At 52.7% G+C, this 18,859-nt stretch overlaps 2 protein-coding genes across 2 annotated transcripts; one reads left to right on the top strand and one right to left on the bottom strand.

Annotated features, from left to right (window-relative positions):
• The first annotated feature begins 554 nt into the window (after positions 1 to 554).
• LOC149273477 (inositol-trisphosphate 3-kinase A-like) lies at positions 555 to 13,703 on the top strand. The gene is made up of 7 exons (XM_089506249.1): positions 555 to 1,445; positions 11,523 to 11,619; positions 11,760 to 11,973; positions 12,064 to 12,268; positions 12,637 to 12,738; positions 13,171 to 13,242; positions 13,500 to 13,703. Exons 1-7 carry the CDS (start codon positions 555 to 557, stop codon positions 13,701 to 13,703), a joined length of 1,785 nt encoding a protein of 594 aa, XP_089362375.1.
• A 2,107-nt stretch (positions 13,704 to 15,810) lies between these two features.
• On the bottom strand, positions 15,811 to 17,135 carry ACTMAP (actin maturation protease). Its single transcript, XM_089506251.1, has 5 exons — positions 17,074 to 17,135; positions 16,836 to 16,960; positions 16,557 to 16,686; positions 16,230 to 16,300; positions 15,811 to 16,118 (listed from the first exon to the last, which is right to left on the bottom strand). The coding sequence occupies exons 2-5, from the start codon at positions 16,936 to 16,938 to the stop codon at positions 15,811 to 15,813; spliced, it is 612 nt and encodes a 203-aa protein (XP_089362377.1). The 5' UTR covers positions 16,939 to 16,960; positions 17,074 to 17,135.
• Between the last annotated feature and the right edge of the window lie 1,724 nt (positions 17,136 to 18,859).

Here is an 18,859-nt window from a genome sequence, read left to right on the forward strand (position 1 = left end):
AAATAGAGAGGGGTAGAGAACAGAGTACAGAGTGTGGTGTAGAGACCAGTGCAGTACAAAGTATACAGACTGAATTAGATGTGGGTACAGCACAGGGTTTAGAGCCTGGCGCAGCCAGGGGTACAGTGCAGAGTATAGCAGCAGTCCCAGGGCAGAGTTTAGAGTCTATGAGGATTGCTGGCACAGTGCAGCCCGGACTGTCTGATGGCACAGCGCCGTGCGCAGAGGTCCCCGCGCCGGGTACACCGCAGGCCGACACCGTCCTAAGGCTGTTATCGGGCACAGCACCGAGTACAAGGACTGACGCAGGAGCCACTACTCTTAAACCTTCACAAAGAGCAGATCCCCCGATCGGAGCTGCCGGTCCGTCTCTGGGCGCAGGCAGCCGAGGCTGGCCAAGCGGAGCCGGTTTAGGAGGAGCGAAAGCAACAGTGGCCCTTCGTAGAGGTACAGCACCGAGCACACAAGCCATCCCAGCACCTGACATGACACTGGATGTGCAGGGAGTCGGATGCACGAGGGATTTATCCACAGCGGGCGGCTCAGCGACCGAAATGACCGGGAGAGAGAAGCCATGGCCCGTGGACTGCGGAAAAAGCCAAGCGGGGTCACTAGGAGACCCCCCAATCATCACAGCGGGGGAAGCGATCGTCTCGGGGGGCAACAAACACACGAGCAGCCTTGGGGCAGAACACCGGAGCGGGGCAACGGACAGCCTGGGGCAGTTACACATTCCAGAGGGTATGGGCCCCAGGGGTAACAACACAGTGATCTGCCCCGGACCCCCTGGGACTGCGGACCCCCCGGTAGGGGTGGTCTTTACTGGAGAAACAACGACCGTAACACTCGAGAGGACGGGGAAGACAGACTGTTTCCATCTGGCCGACCTGTCGCTACCCGGGACGGGGCACTGCTGCCGGGCCCCTCGGCCCCCCTCTCGCCCGCTGGAGGGTCCGGGCATCGGGGCTCTTGGCATCACCAGCTTGAGGCTGACTGTTACCCCACCGGCTCAGGAGACCCTTCACGAGACGTCGCCCGGGGCGGACCCCCCGAGAGAGCAGCCGCGGTGTAAGAAAGGACCCCCTCTCCTGGAGTTCAGGCTGCTGCCGGCCGAGCTGGCCCCCGACAACCAAACTTACCCCATCCCGAGGCTCATCGTCACGCGGGACCCCGGCCCCAACCACCACCTGTCCTCCTCCCCCCAGCTCTCCGACCCCGGCTGCTGCCTGGACGTGCCCCTCTGCGGGGAGGCCGAGTCCCCCTGCTCCGACAGCGGCTGCGGGGGGTCGCCGGTGCCCTCCCTCTACCTGCGGAAGCTGTCCAGCTCGTCGGGTCTCTCGTCAGCTTCTTCCTTCGAGGAGTCCGAGGATGACTTCGGCGGCAGCGACGCGGAGCCCAACGGGGTTCATGTCCTCCTCTGCAGCCCCGACGACCAGGCGGCCGCCGTGAGTATCTCCTCTTCTCGCCTGTCCGCACTCTGGGTTTATGTGCCTCCTGAGCCTCGTTTATAGCGCAGGTCGGCCCCATCCGGCCCCCGTCTAGTCGCCTGCTTCTCCTGCTGAAACGACTCAAACCTTAATCAGGCGTTGGTCTCGTCTTAGATTCAGGAGCTGTATGTCTATCCCATGCATGTTTAATCCCCTCACTGTATTACCCTCTACCACCTCTGCTGGGAGGCTGTTCCACTTATCTACCACCCTAGTAGTAACGTTTTCCGAGGATGGAATATCTCTGCTGGGTTACTATAGGGCAACCACAATGAATGTGTATGTAATACTGGGCAATGTGATAAAAATGTGAGAGACGGTCCCACGGGGGCCGGTTCAGGGATTGCTGTATGGGGCATTCAGGAGGGGGGGTCAACAGCAGTCACCCCAGAAAATGCCCTCAGGGTGTGGAAGTCCGAAATACTCGACGATGCATGGGGGGGGGCATTGACAAGGGTTTTATGTCTACATTGGGATGGAATGTGGGGGGGCTCCCTGGGGGCCGTGGGTTCGCGGATGATCCTGCAGGTCATGGAGCGGGTTGGAGAGCCGGTGCCCCCCCCAGTGAGACAGTTCATTAGAGCGCTGTCTGTGTTTGCCGAGAGATAATCGTCGTTATGTTTGCTCTTCAGGCGCTTTGTGCTCAGTTTACCTCCGGCAAACACTTTGTGTGCAGGGACTCGGTACTCAGCGCAGAGCAAGCTGTCCGCGCGTGCCCCCCGCCCCCAAAGAGAGCGCCGTCCCCGTGCGTGCTCCCCCCGCCCCCAAAGAGAGCGCCGTCCGCACGCGTGCTCCCCCCCGCCCCCAAAGAGAGCGCCGTCCCCGTGCGTGCTCCCCCCGCCCCCAAAGAGAGCGCCGTCCGCACGCGTGCTCCCCCCCGCCCCCAAAGAGAGCGCTGTCCCCGTGCGTGCTCCCCCCCCGCCCCCAAAGAGAGCGCCGTCCGCACGTGTGCACATCGTCCCCCAAAGAGAGCGCCATCCGCACGCGTGCACATCGTCCCCCAAAGAGAGTGCACCGTACCCTGCACATGTAATTAGGGGGTATAATGCAGAATTGCCCCCATGTGTTTGCACCCCCCCATCCTATGAGAGCGCGTGTGATGCTGCGGCCCCCCTTTAAGAGGCGAATCATTGCTGTGGATACAAAGTATCTGCCGCTCTAAAGCTGCCGTTCCACCTCCTCGCGGAATTCGACACTTCTTGTAACTAAACGCTGTTTCGGAAACGTTGTTCCCGCTTTTGGCGGCCGGCCGGACCCCTCCCCCTCTCTGTCTGGGATGGCGCCGTCATATTCCGCAGCGCTGCACAATCATTCCTTAATCAAATACCATGTTGCGGTCATTTTTTATTTGATTGTCACGTGACATGGAAGCGGGCAGTGATTGGATGATGAAGACGTTTTATCGTATGATGGATCTGGTCCGGGTGATGAGTACGTTTTTTTCCCCTGAAAAAGGGACCTCCGTGGCATTTATCCGGACGTGGGGAAGAATAAGCTTCTGATTTAACCCTGTGTGTTCCGCGCTGGGTTACGCATGATGATGATGTGATGATGATGATGATGATGATGATGAGGCTGTGAGTCAGTGGGTTTGAATCTGTTTTGATTTACTGGGACGGGATCCAAAGCGGCTCGGCCCGGACACGCCGCTCCGCCGATAAGCATCTCCGAGCTCTGCAGGTGCCGCGGAAATACCTGTCCGACCGGTGCAGCATGCGCGACTCGGGGGAAAAGTTCACATTCCTGCATCATCATCATCATCATCGTCGTTCCATTCCTGCCAACTGTCCCATGCTCCAAAGAAGTCCTGTGTTTTCACGCGCAAGAAACGTACCCTTTCCCTTCTGGGTGTTCTGACTGAGTGTAGTGGGAGTTGCTCTCCAGCAGTTATAGCCCCCCGATTAGGCTTGGCAAGGGGTAATTGGCGCATCTCCTTTCGTTCATTTACAGTGCCCGTCGAGCCCCCCCTGTAGAGGGCAGCATACGAGATGTTGGTGGAAGGACCCGTATTAAATTACCCCCAGAGAGGTTTTACAGCAGGGGGCAAAATCCATTTGGAATTTCTATACCCCCTTTGATTGGCTGAGATGCTCGCTGACATCATTGATGCTAATCATGCCGTCACAATGTAGCTCCTGAAATTAAAACTACTCAATAAAATCCTTTTTTTTTTTTTTTTTTTTTTTTATTTATTTAATGGGTTTTAAATATTTTTAAAAAATGATGCATCTTGGGCGTAATGCATGAATTTTTTTATACGACACAACATTCCGTCATGAGGTGTTAACCCCTTAAAGGCATTGTAAAAATCATTTAAAAAAAAAACTTAGGTTTTTTTTTTGTTCTTTTGTGGCCCTTCAAAAAAAAAAAAATCTAAATACCTGCGTATGAAGGTGGCCCCGTGGGCCCCCTACCTACGAGTGACTCAGTACCCGCCGGGGGGGGGCCACTGGATAAAGATGTCATTAAATTCCTAGCTGGATTGCGGAAGGATTCTGCGTGTAATTCCTCACGCTCCCTGCAGACCTCAGCAGTCTCTTCTACGATCAAAGGTTGTTTACGTTTTTTGCGCGACGTTTCCTTCTCCTCCCGTTTTCTTGGCGCCGTCACCCGGCAATTAACTTATTTTTAGGTACCAGAAACCTGAGGGTATTCACCAGGTCGTAACACCTGAAGTTATGTATCGAGAGGGCGGTAGACCCTGTTTGGCAGGCAGGGTTTGTCTGATAGGAATTCCTCTGTCAGAAATTCCTGCCCTGCTGAGCAAACAGGGTGTGCAAGTCCTGCTGCCCCGGGAGAGTCGGCACAAAGTGATACTTCAGCAGTTACCTCTGCAAACGCAGGCAGGGGCCCCGATTAACCCTTTCTGGGGCACCAGAGTCTAACACTAGAGGGTCTGAGGCTGAGATGAAATGGAAGGGAGATTTACTTTACTGAGAGGGGGGTAGATAAGTGGAGCAGCCTCCCAGCAGAAGTGGTAGAGGGTAATACAGTGAGGGTATTAAACATGCATGGGATAGACATACGGCTCCTGAATCCAAGACGAGACCGACGACTGATTTCTCCATTCAGCGTAACTGGCGCCAGACTCCAGGCGTGCCCCTTAACCGCGTCCCTGTCCTTCAGGTTTCTCGCCGTGACGTCTGCCCCGTGTTTTTTCCTCCCCCTTCTCTTTTTTTTGAGAATAAGCAGCGTTTTCCGTCCGCGTCTCTGTTATTTCCAGATGGCGTTTAATGACCGCGATGTTTAGCGCAGACCAGGCGTGTGACAGCAAATCACGGCTTTATGTGTTTAGCCGGGAAATCCTGGCTCTGTTTACATTTTTCTTTCTTTTTTTTTTTTTTTAAGGAATTTTTATGATTTTAGGAAGTTCGGTTGATCTTCGGCGGGTCCTGACGCATCACAGATCCTGGCACACAGAGGGTTAAAGCATTGTTGTTGGTTTGGGTCTTTTCTCCCCCCAAAAAATCCACTTTTTGTTTTTTTGTGGATTAGAAACGCTCTGTATTAACCTCTACCGCTTATGCTGGGAGGCCGTTCCACGTATTTACTAACAAATACAAACATCTTAAAGAGCCAGAAGCCCCTGCGGATCAGGGTTTATAAAGTATTACGGGGTCCGCTGCAGACTGTGGCGTCGCTTCAGGGCTCCGTGAATGGATGGCGTCACCTCCGTCCCCGTTTTACCTGCTCTCGGCTCTCCCCGCCGGCGGGAGGTCTGCGGGAGGTCGGGGGTTAATACGCACACGCAGTTTTTCTCCTGTCATGGAAAATTCTCCTGTGGTTGCAGCTACTGAGCAACTTCTCAACGTCAGCACCGAGCCCTCCCTCCTTCCACCTACCCCCCCCCCCTCCTTCCACCTACCCCCCCCCATTGTACCTTTTTTAGTGTTTTTTTTGTCTCCTTGTCACTGACAGCCACAGACAGGTGTGACGCTGGTACGTTAAAAGGGGTTCAGGGGTAACAAGTCCCTGTGTGTGCGTGTGTGTGTGGGGTAGATTTCAGGTCAGTGGACGATGTGGGGGTCCTAATACCCACCTAGGGGGCTGACCCCCCTCTGCCTCCCCCATCTTCGGATTTTTTTTCTGAAAGTACGGTGGGGCAAATAACCTGCAGGAGGGGTATAGATATACCTGCGGTGATGGGGTGGTTTATACCTGCAGGGCAGTTACTGCCAACAGGGGTATGTGCCTGTGGGGAGGGAGGGGGTAGTTGTACCATCAGGGGGGTTACTGCCAAGAGGTGTAGGTACTTACCTGTAGTGATGGGGGTTGTTTATATCTGCAAAGTGTTAATACCAAGAGGGGTCTGTACCTACTTGCGTTGAGAGGGGGGTATGTACCTACTTGCGTTGAGGGGGGGTATGTACCTACTTGCGTTGAGGGGGGGTATGTACCTACTTGCGTTGAGAGGGGGGTATGTACCTACTTGCGTTGAGGGGGGGTATGTACCTACTTGCGTTGAGGGGGGGTATGTACCTACTTGCGTTGAGGGGGGGTATGTACCTACTTGCGTTGAGGGGGGGTATGTACCTACTTGCGTTGAGAGGGGGGTATGTACCTACTTGCGTTGAGAGGGGGGTATGTACCTACTTGCGTTGAGGGGGGGGGTATGTACCTACTTGCGTTGAGAGGGGGGTATGTACCTACTTGCGTTGAGGGGGGGTATGTACCTACTTGCGTTGAGGGGGGGTATGTACCTACTTGCGTTGAGAGGGGGGTATGTACCTACTTGCGTTGAGGGGGGGTATGTACCTACTTGCGTTGAGGGGGGGGTATGTACCTACTTGCGTTGAGAGGGGGGTATGTACCTACTTGCGTTGAGGGGGGGTATGTACCTACTTGCGTTGAGGGGGGGGTATGTACCTACTTGCGTTGAGGGGGGGTATGTACCTACTTGCGTTGAGAGGGGGGGTATGTACCTACTTGCGTTGAGAGGGGGGTATGTACCTACTTGCGTTGAGGGGGGGGTATGTACCTACTTGCGTTGAGGGGGGGGTATGTACCTACTTGCGTTGAGGGGGGGTATGTACCTACTTGCGTTGAGAGGGGGTATGTACCCGCAGGGGGCTTAGCAGAGGGGATGTGCCAAGTTAGAGAGAGACCCAGCCGTGTGCGCACCACGTGTGTCGGTGTGCTCGTGCACACGCTCACACACACAGTGCGTGGGTTAGTGGTTTGGTTTTTCGTTGACCCCCCAGGACAGTGAGAGTTGTCCCGAGGCCCCGGCTGGGTGTGATCGGAGTGAACCACGTCCGTCGTTGCTTTTCATGATGTCATCAGCGGTGGGTTTTTGTATTCGGGGCGATCGGAATTCTGTGTTAGCCCTGAGGCTCAACTGTGGTTTAAAGGGCAGTTGGTATTGAGGGGCTTCATGGTGCCACGGGGGGGGGTTTGTGGCTTTTGCGGTGCTGAGGAGCGGGGCAGTGGCATTCGGTGGCGTTGGTGCCGCGGGGCGAGTGCTTGAGGCTCGTTGTCTCTCTGCCGGGATGTTTGATCTGTAATAAGCTTGGTTTGGTGATAAAGGGCCTGCCGTGGCTCCGTGAGTGGCTTGCGCATTCCCTCCTACCCACGCAGAGCTCTGGCTTTGGGGGGACGCGGCCGGCGGGGCTCGTGGGACTGTCTCACCGGATGCCGTGGCCCCCGTCGGATCTGTGCATGCGCAGGTCCTCCAGAAAAAGACAGAGAAATCCTGGCCTTGTCTGCCTCCCGGTAGCCAGTGATGGTCTCACCATTGGCTGCCCACCCCTGGGGCATAGCGAGGGGCTTGGCTCTTGTGGCGCGTGGCAGAGCGCCCGTGTTTCCCGCGTGTAACGCGTCGCGTGTTCTGATGCATGCAGTCCCCGTGTCGCGTCTGTTTGCACAGAGACCTCTCACACCAGTGACCTCCAAACCACAAGCAGACGGCAGCGGAAACGAGCTGTCATCAGCGACATCCCCCCCGCGCTGCTCTGATTCCTCCCCACGAGACTAACAAACATGCTGGCGTTTACTGTGTGCAGAGGGTGGACCGTTAAACATACCGGCCGAGTAGCCCTACCTAGTCTGTCCAGTCCCATGAGAATGCTATAATGGTATAGGGGGGGTCTGTTCTCCTGCTGAGTCTCCGTTAAAGTCGGGACCCCCCACTTGTTTGTTGTGTCTGTGAATCTCCCTCCCCCTCCTCACAGTTGGGGTAAATTCCGCAGGCGCCCCCCGTTGCCGGAGTTTGGAGTCCTCGTGGAATTGTCAGGATTCTCATTTTTTATTTAAACGCCCCTAAAAAATATTTTCTAACAAAATCTGCAGACCTGGAGCCGCCGTTGCTGTCGGTCATGTGATATTTTGGGTGACTTTCCCGGCTCAAACGCCGCACTGAGCTGATGCTTTATGGCGATGCTAATGAAGTCCGTCCCTCCATAGACTTTCATTAGTCAGAGAGTCCGACTGGGTGATTAAGACTGAGACATTCCTTTATTCCCACAGGCAGTATGATAAGGAGTTGGGGGAGGGGGATCAGATCCTCTGGTGCCACAGATTGCCTAAAATAAGGCTGCAGTCGCAGGCCTTTCTGTAACAAGTGGGTTGGGGGCTCCCAGCGGCTTCTGCGATTGTGAGGGGGGAACGAGCGCCCGAGGCTGGGGGGGAGGGGGAGGCGAGGGTTCGTGTCGAAGCTCCGGGGAGGGAACGTGGAAGTTTTTGGAATTTCCCTTTAAAGCCAAACAACGCGTCCTTTATGCAGAAACAGCCTGTGGCTGAAAGGCCGCGTCTGGGAGGTTCGGGGCATCAATTACAGGTAATAGCGGCGCGCTATAAATACCTTCATTCCGTGAATCCCGCATTGTGCGAGCGACAGGCGGAGCCGTGAGTCAGCGGGACGCCGGCGCCCGACAGCTGCTTTCATCACTTTACTCGATAAACCGGTTGTAGTTTTTGCCCCAAAATATGTTTTCAGGCAGCTGCATATCAGCCATTTGTATGTAACCCCCCCCCCCGACTCCTTATACTGCCTGTGGGAAACAATAGAATGGCTCAGCCTTAATCACACAGCTGGACTCTCTGACTAATGAAAGTATGTAAAGGAACGGACTTCATTAGAATCGCCATAAAGCGTCAGCTCAGTGTGGTGTTCGAGTCAGGAATACATATTATACAGGGTATACAGCGCTGGGGGTTATATTACTGTATACAGCACTGGGGGTTATATTACTGTATATAGCGCTGGGGGGTTATATTACTGTATACAGTGATGGGGGTTATATTACTGTATACAGCGCTGGGGGTTATATTACTATATACAGCGCTGGGGGTTATATTACTGTATACAGCGCTGGGGGTTATATTACTGTATACAGCGCTGGGGGTTATATTACTGTATACAGCGCTGGGGGTTATATTACTGTATACAGCGCTGGGGGGTTATATTACTGTATATAGCGCTGGGGGGTTATATTACTGTATACAGTGATGGGGGTTATATTACTATATACAGCGCTGGGGGTTATATTACTGTATACAGCGCTGGGGGTTATATTACTGTATACAGCGCTGGGGCGTTATATTACTGTATACAGCGCTGGGGGTTATATTACTGTATACAGCGCTGGGGGGTTATATTACTGTATACAGCGCTGGGGGGTTATATTACTGTATACAGCGCTGGGGGTATATTACTGTATACAGCGCTGGGGGTTATATTACTGTATACAGCGCTGGGGGTTATATTACTGTATACAGCGCTGGGGGGGTTATATTACTGTATACAGCGCTGGGGGGGTTATATTACTGTATACAGCGCTGGGGGTTATATTACTGTATACAGCGCTGGGGGTTATATTACTGTATACAGCGCTGGGGGGTAATTACTGTATACAGTGCTGGGGGTTATATTACTGTATACAGCGCTGGGGGTTATATTACGGTATACAGCGCTGGGGGGTTATATTACTGTATACAGCGCTGGGGGTTATATTACTGTATACAGCGCTTGGGGGTTATATTACTGTATACAGCGCTTGGGGGTTATATTACTGTATACAGCGCTGGGGGGGTTATATTACTGTATACAGCGCTGGGGGGGTTATATTACTGTATACAGCGCTGGGGGGGTTATATTACTGTATACAGCGCTGGGGGGTTATATTACTGTATACAGTGCTGGGGGGTTATATTACTGTATACAGCGCTGGGGGGTTTGATAGTTCGGCCCCCGTGGCTGGCGTCGGCCCGGCCGTCCTGCACACAGATCCGCCACTTGTCGCTTTAAGCTCTCTGTAAATATTTGTCCCAAAGAACTAACAAGCGCCACATCGGTCCCCCCGTCGCCCTGTTTACTCTCTGCTCCTGTATACATTGACTCTGAAACAATGGTCACGCTCCTCCAAATCTATCAATCCTGCGAGACGGGCAAACAGAGGGCCACGTGATGGCGTCACAGCTGAGTGACACGCGGGGTGATGCCACATCGGGCTCTTTCTCTCTCATCAAGGGCTTTATTCACTAAACTGTGAGATACAGTGACTTGAAACATTGTAGTCGGGCATTTATTCCGGGCCAAACCTAAAGAGAAGAGCCAAGTTGGCTCCCTGTAATCATTCCATATGAAGAAGAGACCTCTGAGGTCTGGCGCTGTGTGATATACAGTTAACCCCATAGGAGCAGCTCTGTGATTGGTCGGAAACATTTTAATCCCTCTGCGAGTGAAAACCGTTGCTTTTGTTTTTTCGTGGGAGCGCTTTGTCATGTGACGCAAACGCAGGCATTGATTGGTTGTTTCTGCAGAATCCCAGCCATTGGCTGGCGTGTCCCTTTAACACGCGACGGAGTGCGACAGCAGCTTAAACTGCCTACTTTAAATGGTAGAATTTAAGCTCTTTGGCCCGGCTCCCCGTTCTGTTACTGTGATAAAAATAATTATAATAATAATTTAGCCTTTTCTATACTATTTAGTTTGCTGTAGATTTTCGCTTTGGCCCGTGTCTACTAAGTAGTTTACCCCTCCTGGTGCAAGGTGACTGACGCTGGCTGCGCCTGGGAGTGAAGTTACCCTGTGTGATTAGTGCTTGGGGCTTCTGAGAGCTTGAAATACCCTCACGCGGGGCAACAGACCCCCCCCTGTATTACTGTGATGTCCATGCCTGTGGCACTCAGGGGGTTAAAAGTAAATCACCTTCCCTTATAGCTTTTAACCCCCTATCTTCTGTGCTGCCGAGGGCGGAAGCCTCCTGGGTCTCCCTCTCTGTCGCTCAGTAAGCCGGTGGAGTTAGGACTTTGCCCGGCCCCGGCACAAAGTGTTTCAGACACGCTGAGATTCCAGGCTCGCCCCACCGGCCCCTCTGTGTGGCCCTGCGCCGTCCTCGGAGCCTGTAGGTGCAGCTCGGGGGCCCCCCTGGTGCTGTAATGGAAGCTGACCTGCCCTCTGATGAGGTAGGATGGGGTTAATCGGGGGTTTAATTGATACTTCAATGAAACCCCTATAGTAACCAAAGGGTTAAGTCTCTATTTCTGGCCAAAGGAGCCCAGTTTTAGTTTGAGGTTTGCTTTGGGGCGGAACAGATCCTTTGGGGCAAACGTGGACCCCGCGGCTTTCTATGGGGGGGCTTTAAAGACCTCCGCTGCTGTCTCTTTAAATGTCGTTTCCTCTTCCTGCTTCCCACCAGACTGTGGGGTCTTCGGTTAGTTTCCCCGCTTTGGGGCAGATAAACGAGCCTGGAAGTGATGGGCGGCCGGGGGATTCGGGTATCTCTTCGCGTCCCGCTAGCTGTATTTCCCAGGTGGTTGTCCGGGGGCCGCAGGGGCCGCCGCTCCTTTTGTAATCTATCGATGTTCCGTTCATAGAATGTTTGGGAAGCCGCGGGATTCTAAGAACCGAACCCCGAATGTTCTTCTTGAGCTGACCTGAAGTCGTCATTCTTTCCATAAGATCCCCGGGGCCTTCATACAGGCGTCTATAGGGGGGCTCGGAGCGATGGGAACACGTGAAGTACATGTTAAGCACGCCCCTCGCGTGTTTCCGGTGCCCCGCGCGCTCAACGTGACTTATCTGTTTCTTTCCAGAGGTCCTGGAGGAAGCTGAAGAACATCGTTCATTGGTCCCCGTTTGTGGTGTCCTTCAGGAAGAACTATCCTTGGATCCAGCTGGCGGGACACGCAGGTAATTTGGACCCGAGTGCATGATGGGAGTCGTAGTTCCGCTGGGTTCTGGATTTAAAGCCCCCCTGTGCCGCCTGGATGTCCCTTTGCTGCGGTCCACGCTCTCCATCCACATGCGCGCCTTTTTTTTCCCCCCGTCAGGTAACTTCAAGGCCGGAGAATACGGGAAGATCCTGAAGAAGTTCTGCCAGTCGGAGCAGCAGTGTTTGGAATGGCTGAACAGAGACTCGCTGCGTCCGTTTGTCCCCGGGTACTACGGCGTGGTGGAGAAAGACGGAGAGACCTACAACCAGATGGAAGACCTCCTCTCCGACTTCGACTCTCCGTCCATCATGGACTGCAAAATGGGGGTCAGGTAAGAGACGTTTTGGTCTGGCTCTTCCTCGGCGCTGTTTTTTTGCCCCCTTCGACGTTCTCCTCGACCTTCTTCTGCTTCTCCGTCCAGGACGTATTTGGAGGAGGAGCTGGTGAAAGCGCGAGAGAAACCCAAGCTGAGGAGGGACATGTACGAGAAGATGATAGCCGTCGACCCCGACGCTCCCACGGAGGAGGAGCACAAACAGAAGGCCATCTTGAAGCCACGATACATGCAGTGGAGAGAGACCCTCAGTTCCACGGCTACTCTGGGATTTAGGATAGAGGGGATTAAGGTGAGGCCGGGCTTTTGGGGTATTAAACTCGTTGGGTTGGGGGGGGCGGGGGCATCCGTCTTAGACATCTGGAGTGATCCGCGTCCAGCGTGATTCTGGCCAAAGCTGAAAACTTAGGTGTGACCATCGTGCCTGGACCGTACCATGAACACTCGTGTAATGGGGGCCGCGCCGTGTGTGTTGAAGGTAGAGCGCGTGTCTTTTATGGTGATACTTAGAAGATTCACAGAACGGTTTAAAAGAAAACAAGGAAGCCGCAAATAAATAAAAGGTCGCGTTGTCTCCGGAGCTGCCGGGGGGGGGCACAAAGTTTACGCGTAGAATTCGGAGACCCCGCTGTCTAACTCGGCCGTCACTTTACTCTGCAGAAAGGCGACGGGACTTGCGACACGAACTTCAAGAAGACCAAGAACCGCGAGCAGATCGTCCGGACGCTGGAGGACTTTGTAGACGGAAATAAAAACATCTTGGTGAGTGTGAGGAACGTCGTCTGCCTTTTTTCCCCTTGCATGTTTAATCCCCTCACTGTATTACCTTCTACCACCTCTGCTGGGAGGCTGTTCCACTTATCAGCCACCCTCTCAGTAAAGTAAGACTCTCTTCCATACCATCTAAACCTCTGACCCCTCTAGTGTTAGATTCCCCCTGGTCTTTGTTAAATCCCTTTTATGTATTTAAATGCCCCCCCCAGCCGGACATATTGAGACCCCCCAGTCTTTCCTGATCGCTTTTATCCCGCAGACCGTTCCCCCATTTTAGTCGCCTCCTCTGATCTCTGTCCAGAATGCCCATGTCCTTCCGGAGACGGGGGCCTCCAGCACTGTATCCACTACTCTAGATTGAGATCTGGCCAGAGATCCCAGAACTGATCCAACACGGTTTCTTTCTTTCCTATTTAACAGAAAAACTACTTAATGAGGTTAAAAGATCTTCGCACGGAGCTCGAAAAATCCGAGTTCTTCAAACTGCACGAGGTAAGAAGCTCTCGGCCGCCGGGATGCTGCGCTTTGGGCTGAAAACAGAACGTCTGAATCGCCTTAATAGGAATGTTTAGAATGTGCGAGTCAGAACGCGGCGGTTCGGATAGATCGTATTCATTGGGCTCTGTGACGCTCTGCACGCGTGTAACACACTAAGGATCCGTGTCACCGATGGGGGGTGGGTGCCGTGTTTTTGCTTCGCGCGTCCTGGCGGGTCCCCGGCACTCACTCTGTCCTTCCGCCCCGCGCAGGTCGTCGGGAGCTCCCTGCTCTTCGTCCACGACGCCTCGGAGCTCGCCAAAGTGTGGATGATCGACTTCGGGAAGACGGTGCGGCTGCCGTACAAGCAGACACTAAACCACCGGACGCCGTGGGCCGAGGGCAACCGGGAAGACGGCTACCTGTGGGGCTTGGACAACCTCATCAACATCTTCACCGACATGGTGCAAGACTAGCCGAGGAGACCACCGGGGCCGCCGGGGGGGGGGTGACCTCGACCCACCAGCCCGGCTCCCGTCCCGCTGCCTGGACTTCCGGCCCCGAGAAGCCGGGAATATTTTTTCTGGAATTTTTTTTTTCCTGTATTTTATCCGAATGTATTTTTTTTATAATTCTGTTTTATTTATGCTGCATATTCCCGAGAAACAACACTGGAACTTCTTGTACATACAGAGCGGCTGTAAAGCCGAGGAGACGGATTCCGCTCCTTTTTTTTTTTTTTTTTATTGTATATATTATTTTTATGACGACTTTAGATACTCGGAAGCGATTTCTGTTCTATTTTAAGATATATATTTTTTCAAGCAAATAATGTTAATAAGAGGGTGAGGATTTATACTTTTATTTATCTGTTATATATGACTATAGATTTTAGGTTTTTTTCCCTTTTTATACTTCCTTACTAAACCAAAGAAAGTGAGTGAATGAGGATTTAATGGGGTGCAGTAATTTCCTTTATGGGCTTCCTCTCCGGGGTGGAAACAACCAATCAGCTGCCAGCTCCAGTCTCCCTTAATGAACATTTTATATGACGCTTTCAGCCCAAATACGACAAAAATCCTCATTCATTCACTCTTTCATTCGTATTGCAGACCAAACGTAGATTACATCGTTCTAGGAAATAAAATCTGCAAAAACTGTATTTTTTGGCATCTTTCTGTATTTAATTTTCCGAACAGATTTTTTTTTTTTCTCCCTCTCGGTTTTTGTTATTAACACATTCAGTGCCGTGGCCGGCGTGGATTCCCCAAGTCTTTAGGGGTTAGAGCAGAGGATGCAGATAAGAGACTCCTGGCGCTCACCAGAATTCTTGGGCCGACTGCTTTCATGTTGGCAAAGGTTGATGGGAGTTGTAGTTCGCTATAGAAAAAATGCATTCAGATTGGTGGAGGGGCTGATTCCTAAGGGGGAGATATCTATCATCAGGGACGTTAACAATCCTTACCCCAGGGGCCGCAATTGTGATATAGACCGCCAGTCCAGGGGGCCCTAGATTAGTCTGCGTGCGGCACGGAGGGAGAGACACGGACCGCTCTCGTGGGTAAGTGGTGTGGGCTCGGGCAGGCTGTTTGGGGGCAAATACGGCACTGATAAGTTGTTTGGGGTCAAAGTTGGCATTGTAGGAAATGTTGCTCGGTAAAGTCAAGGGGGGCAGTTATTTTTGCAGTGGGGTCCTGCGGTCTCTAGTTTTGCCCCTGTCCACCATTATACCCAGGAGAAGAGGGCCTGTCCCAGTGAGCTTACAGTTTATCAGGAGGCAGAGGAGGGATGAGGCAAATACCGAGTCTGCAGACCCTACGTCCGATCCCGAGCTATCGAGTAAAAAAAAATATATATATATTTGGAAAATTAAAAGAATTGTATCAAATTCCCCTAATCAGATTTGTATTTATTGCTGAATATTTGCTCCTTTTTATGACTTTACGTGTAAATAATTATTGATTTGGGGAGATGGTCACGATGAGCCCCCAACCCCGTGACCAAGGGCCGTGTGAAAGCTCGCATTTAAAGGGGATTAAACCCAGGGGCTGGAAGGACGCCGGCGGTGACCAAACTGTCGGGAGTCCGTTCTTCCGGTAACGGTGCCGCCAGAAACTGTCTTATGTCAGCAATAAAGAGCGCCAGACGCGCGTGCGCCCGTTTAAACATTTCCTGGTGAATCTGACTTCCTGTGTAAATAATTCCCGTTTACAGGAAATAGTTTGGTATTTTGGGCTGAGTTCTGTAAATGCGTTTCTCCAGCGTTCACCCTGTCCTTCCGCAGAGTCTGGTCCACAGTGGCCCCGAAGGCCTCCTAACGAGGGGGACAGAAGATCCAAATTTTCGGTGTTTTGGTAAACTGCAGAATGCAATAAATAATATCGGTTCATATGTTATTTCATCCTCCGCTTTGATTCGTGGGATCTTGAGGTCTCTGTGTAGTTGTTGCATAGGTGGAGAGCCCTGTGGAGTTGGGCCCGGTATCAGACTCACGTGTTTTTCTTTTCTGGATTGTTCTGGATCGCACACGAGGATTTGGGGGTTTGGTGGAGGATCCCCAAAAGCACTCCATTGATTTTATCCTCAGTCCTCTCTGGGTTGCAGGAGGACGGTCTGCCCGCAGAGCCCGGCCCTTACACCCCCCTCGGGTACCACGTACACGCTGCCGTCGCTGGCTCTTTTGGGGTCGAGCTGCGTAAGCTGACCGTTACTCCTTCTCACGGACTCGTAGTCCCACAGCTGGTACCGGACGCTCTTGCCCTGCTTGGCTACCAGGTACGTCTCCAGAATGTCTCCGGGCTCCAAAGCGCGCAAGTCCGACGTCGGGTGATACAATCCGGGGACCTCGGGATCAGGTTCAAAGGATCCGTTCTTCATCCCGACCAGGACACCTTAAAGAGACAGTCGTCAGCGCGTAGAGTGCTGGGACGGGCAAAGACAAGGGACCCCCAAATAACATTAACTGTCTCAATGTCCCATCCGGAGCATCGCCAGACCCGTACCTGATATGACTGCCCAATGAGCGCGATGGCCGCTTCGCTGACACGGCTCGTGATTAAAGTCCTCGTCGTATCTGTGGCGGAGGTTAAAGGCTGTAAGAAAAGATTGACCCCGGAGCGGGACCCGGACCGCGATGGACTATTGTGTACGCTTTGGAGCGAAGACCATCGACCCCGATCAATGCTCCAGACAGAAAGCTCTGGGGTTCTACGGGTATATATCAGGTTCTAACGCCGATCTGTGGGGCGTATTCGCTAAGTCTGCGCACGCACGGAACAGCTGGCTGAACGAACCGATGCCCTCTGTAGCCATTGGTTCAGGAAGGATACGGTATGAGTATCGGAAGGCCGGCGGTCAGCTGATTCAGGATTCGGGTTCTGTTCTCTCCCTCCATTCCCCCGGTGAGAAGCCGGCACCGGCAGCCAAAGACGTCTTCTGCCAGGCGGGCCATGTTAGCGGCTGGGAGAGAAAGCGCAAAACAATGGCTCACAGATCCGCGGGATCTACAGACCCGGAGAGTTTCAGCCGCGGCGCCTCCTGCAGTCCACCGGCGGCAGCCATCTCTGCCCCGGGGTAACGGTAATGCGGTATCAAGCTATAGAACTGACCTGAAAACATCTCCCCCTGGGCTGTGAACCCCTTCGATACGGCAAAATTAACGACTGTGTCCAGAGGCACTTCCTGTGCAACGTTCAATAGCTTCCCTGCCATCCAGAGAGCCACCAGTCCGCACCTGAGAGGCGAAAGAGCTGTAAATTAGAATTATACACTGGGGGGGGGGAATAAATCGGTTCCGTATACCGCGTGGTCTCTGTGTACAGCGCTGTGCGGGATGTAAATACTTACTGGGGTCCTTCCTGTATCAGGGACGGCACATCCTTGTTGTACAGAAGCCATTTTAACTCCTGGCTGAATCTAGAAACAAAAGAAATAAGAGTAAAGATACACGGGGAGGGTGAACGTCAGGTCTGTCCGACCCCGGCCCATTAACCCCTGCGCTCTTAGCTCACCGGCCCTGTCTGTTTCTAATCATCCGCTTTAACTCTTTGCATCCTGCCACCGACGGGTCGCTGTTCTCTGCCACCGTCTTAAAGAACTTGCTTTTCGCTAGCGTCGGTGGAACCGGGGGAGAGAGGGCAGGAGGTGGGGGAGGTAACGGCTCGGTGGGGGGTCTCTCGCCATCTTCTTCAGGCATGGAGTCCTGCAAAAGCAGTCATTGCACATGCGTTACGTTGTTTTATGGAGGATGTAAACAGGTGGTGGTTATCCATAAGAATAGTTCCGTGATATGATAGCGAGCGCTGGCTTGCACATGCGCATTACCGAAGCCATTAGCAGCCAATGGCGTTAATGCCCTCCTGAGACCCCCCGTACACCGCATGTACACACAATCTGCCCTCCTAGTAACCCCAACCCAGATCCTCCCCACCTTCCAGATCTCCGGCTGCTGACCCTTCTGCATCCCCCTCGCTACAATCACATCATCCTCAGCATACCCTCAACCTCCTGATAGAGTGTTAGCTCCTATGAGCAGGGCCCTCCCTTCCTCCTGTCCCATCTATCTTAATGGCCATTAATTCTTATATTGTTCATTTTCACTGTCCCCCTAATGTGACAGCGCTATGGAATCTACTGGCGCTATATACATTTATGGCATGTACATTCTAAAAGTTCCTAATAGACCGCATGGCTGAGCGTGATGGGAAGTCATATCTGGCGGGTTGTGACATCATGCGGCCAAAACGCCGACGGGCAAAGTTACTGAAATAAGAACAATTCTCGGGTTTAATTTATATTCCCGGGCAATTTATCAGGAGAGTCTAAACCCGTCTCTCAAACACAGCAGGGTGAGCGGTCTAAAAACATGGGGGACAGGACGCCTCTAGGACAGCAACGGTTAGAGTTTAACCTTAACAGACTGAGGGTGATGGGAGTTGTCCTCAAGAGTGAACCTGGCAGGCTTTTCACTTATATAGATTAGTTGCAATGAAGTGTCCTCGTCCTGGGGAATAAAAATATTAGTTTTATTAATTAATATGAATAGCAATTGGATAATAATAATAATAATATGAATTGGATGCTCCACAGCCCTGGGTGGATAACACACGTGACACGAAATAATATAAAGATGGCAGCCTGACCTGGAGTAATAACTGTGTTCAAAGGTCAGGCTGCTGGTAGAATAATCCTTTAGCCCTGAGCGCGAACTCGGGACTCCTAGCCCAGCTGCAGGGAAGTTTCCACTAACCAGTTGAAAATAACCGGTAAATATAAGTTACAATCACGTTCCGGCTCATCGGGAGGTTCCGTTTCCGGGAGGAAGGTTTCAGCAAGCGTACCGTCTCATCTGTTTCCTGTGCTGGAGTTGGGCAGTATTACTATTGGCTAGAAGAACTATCAATCACGCAAGCGTACGGCGAAGGACAGGAAAAGGCCTGAATACTATAAGCCAATCAGCAGCGGGAAAGCATTATGAAGGCGGGACTGGGAAAGCTTTTTTAACCTGGACGCCCCCCTGGTTGCTTTGGTAACGCGGCCTAGGCTCAATCCGAGTTGAATCTGTGCGAGAATCCACCATCCGTCGCCCCTTTATCGTCGGCTGTGATCTGCGGCTGCTCTGGTTTGCACTCTT

The sequence above is a fragment of the Sceloporus occidentalis genome, unplaced genomic scaffold, assembly GCF_023333645.1.
Source record: "Sceloporus occidentalis isolate IW3139 unplaced genomic scaffold, rSceOcc1.0.p SCAF_373, whole genome shotgun sequence".
NCBI classification, from domain to species: domain Eukaryota; kingdom Metazoa; phylum Chordata; class Lepidosauria; order Squamata; family Phrynosomatidae; genus Sceloporus; species Sceloporus occidentalis.

What these genes read in the sequence shown, in the direction of transcription:
- LOC149273477 (XM_089506249.1), top strand. Translation starts at nt 555, where the DNA reads ATGACCGGGAGAGAGAAGCCATGGCCCGTGGACTGCGGAAAAAGCCAA. An exon ending in GACTGCAAAATGGGGGTCAG is followed by an intron (nt 11,974 to 12,063) that starts GTAAGAGACGTT and finishes TTCTCCGTCCAG; the next exon opens with GACGTATTTGGAGGAGGAGC. An exon ending in AGTTCTTCAAACTGCACGAG is followed by an intron (nt 13,243 to 13,499) that starts GTAAGAAGCTCT and finishes CGCCCCGCGCAG; the next exon opens with GTCGTCGGGAGCTCCCTGCT.
- ACTMAP (XM_089506251.1), bottom strand. Translation starts at nt 16,938, where the DNA reads ATGGCAGGGAAGCTATTGAACGTTGCACAGGAAGTGCCTCTGGACACA. An exon ending in CCAGGGGGAGATGTTTTCAG is followed by an intron (nt 16,687 to 16,835) that starts GTCAGTTCTATA and finishes TTTCTCTCCCAG; the next exon opens with CCGCTAACATGGCCCGCCTG. An exon ending in TCATTGGGCAGTCATATCAG is followed by an intron (nt 16,119 to 16,229) that starts GTACGGGTCTGG and finishes TGTCTCTTTAAG; the next exon opens with GTGTCCTGGTCGGGATGAAG.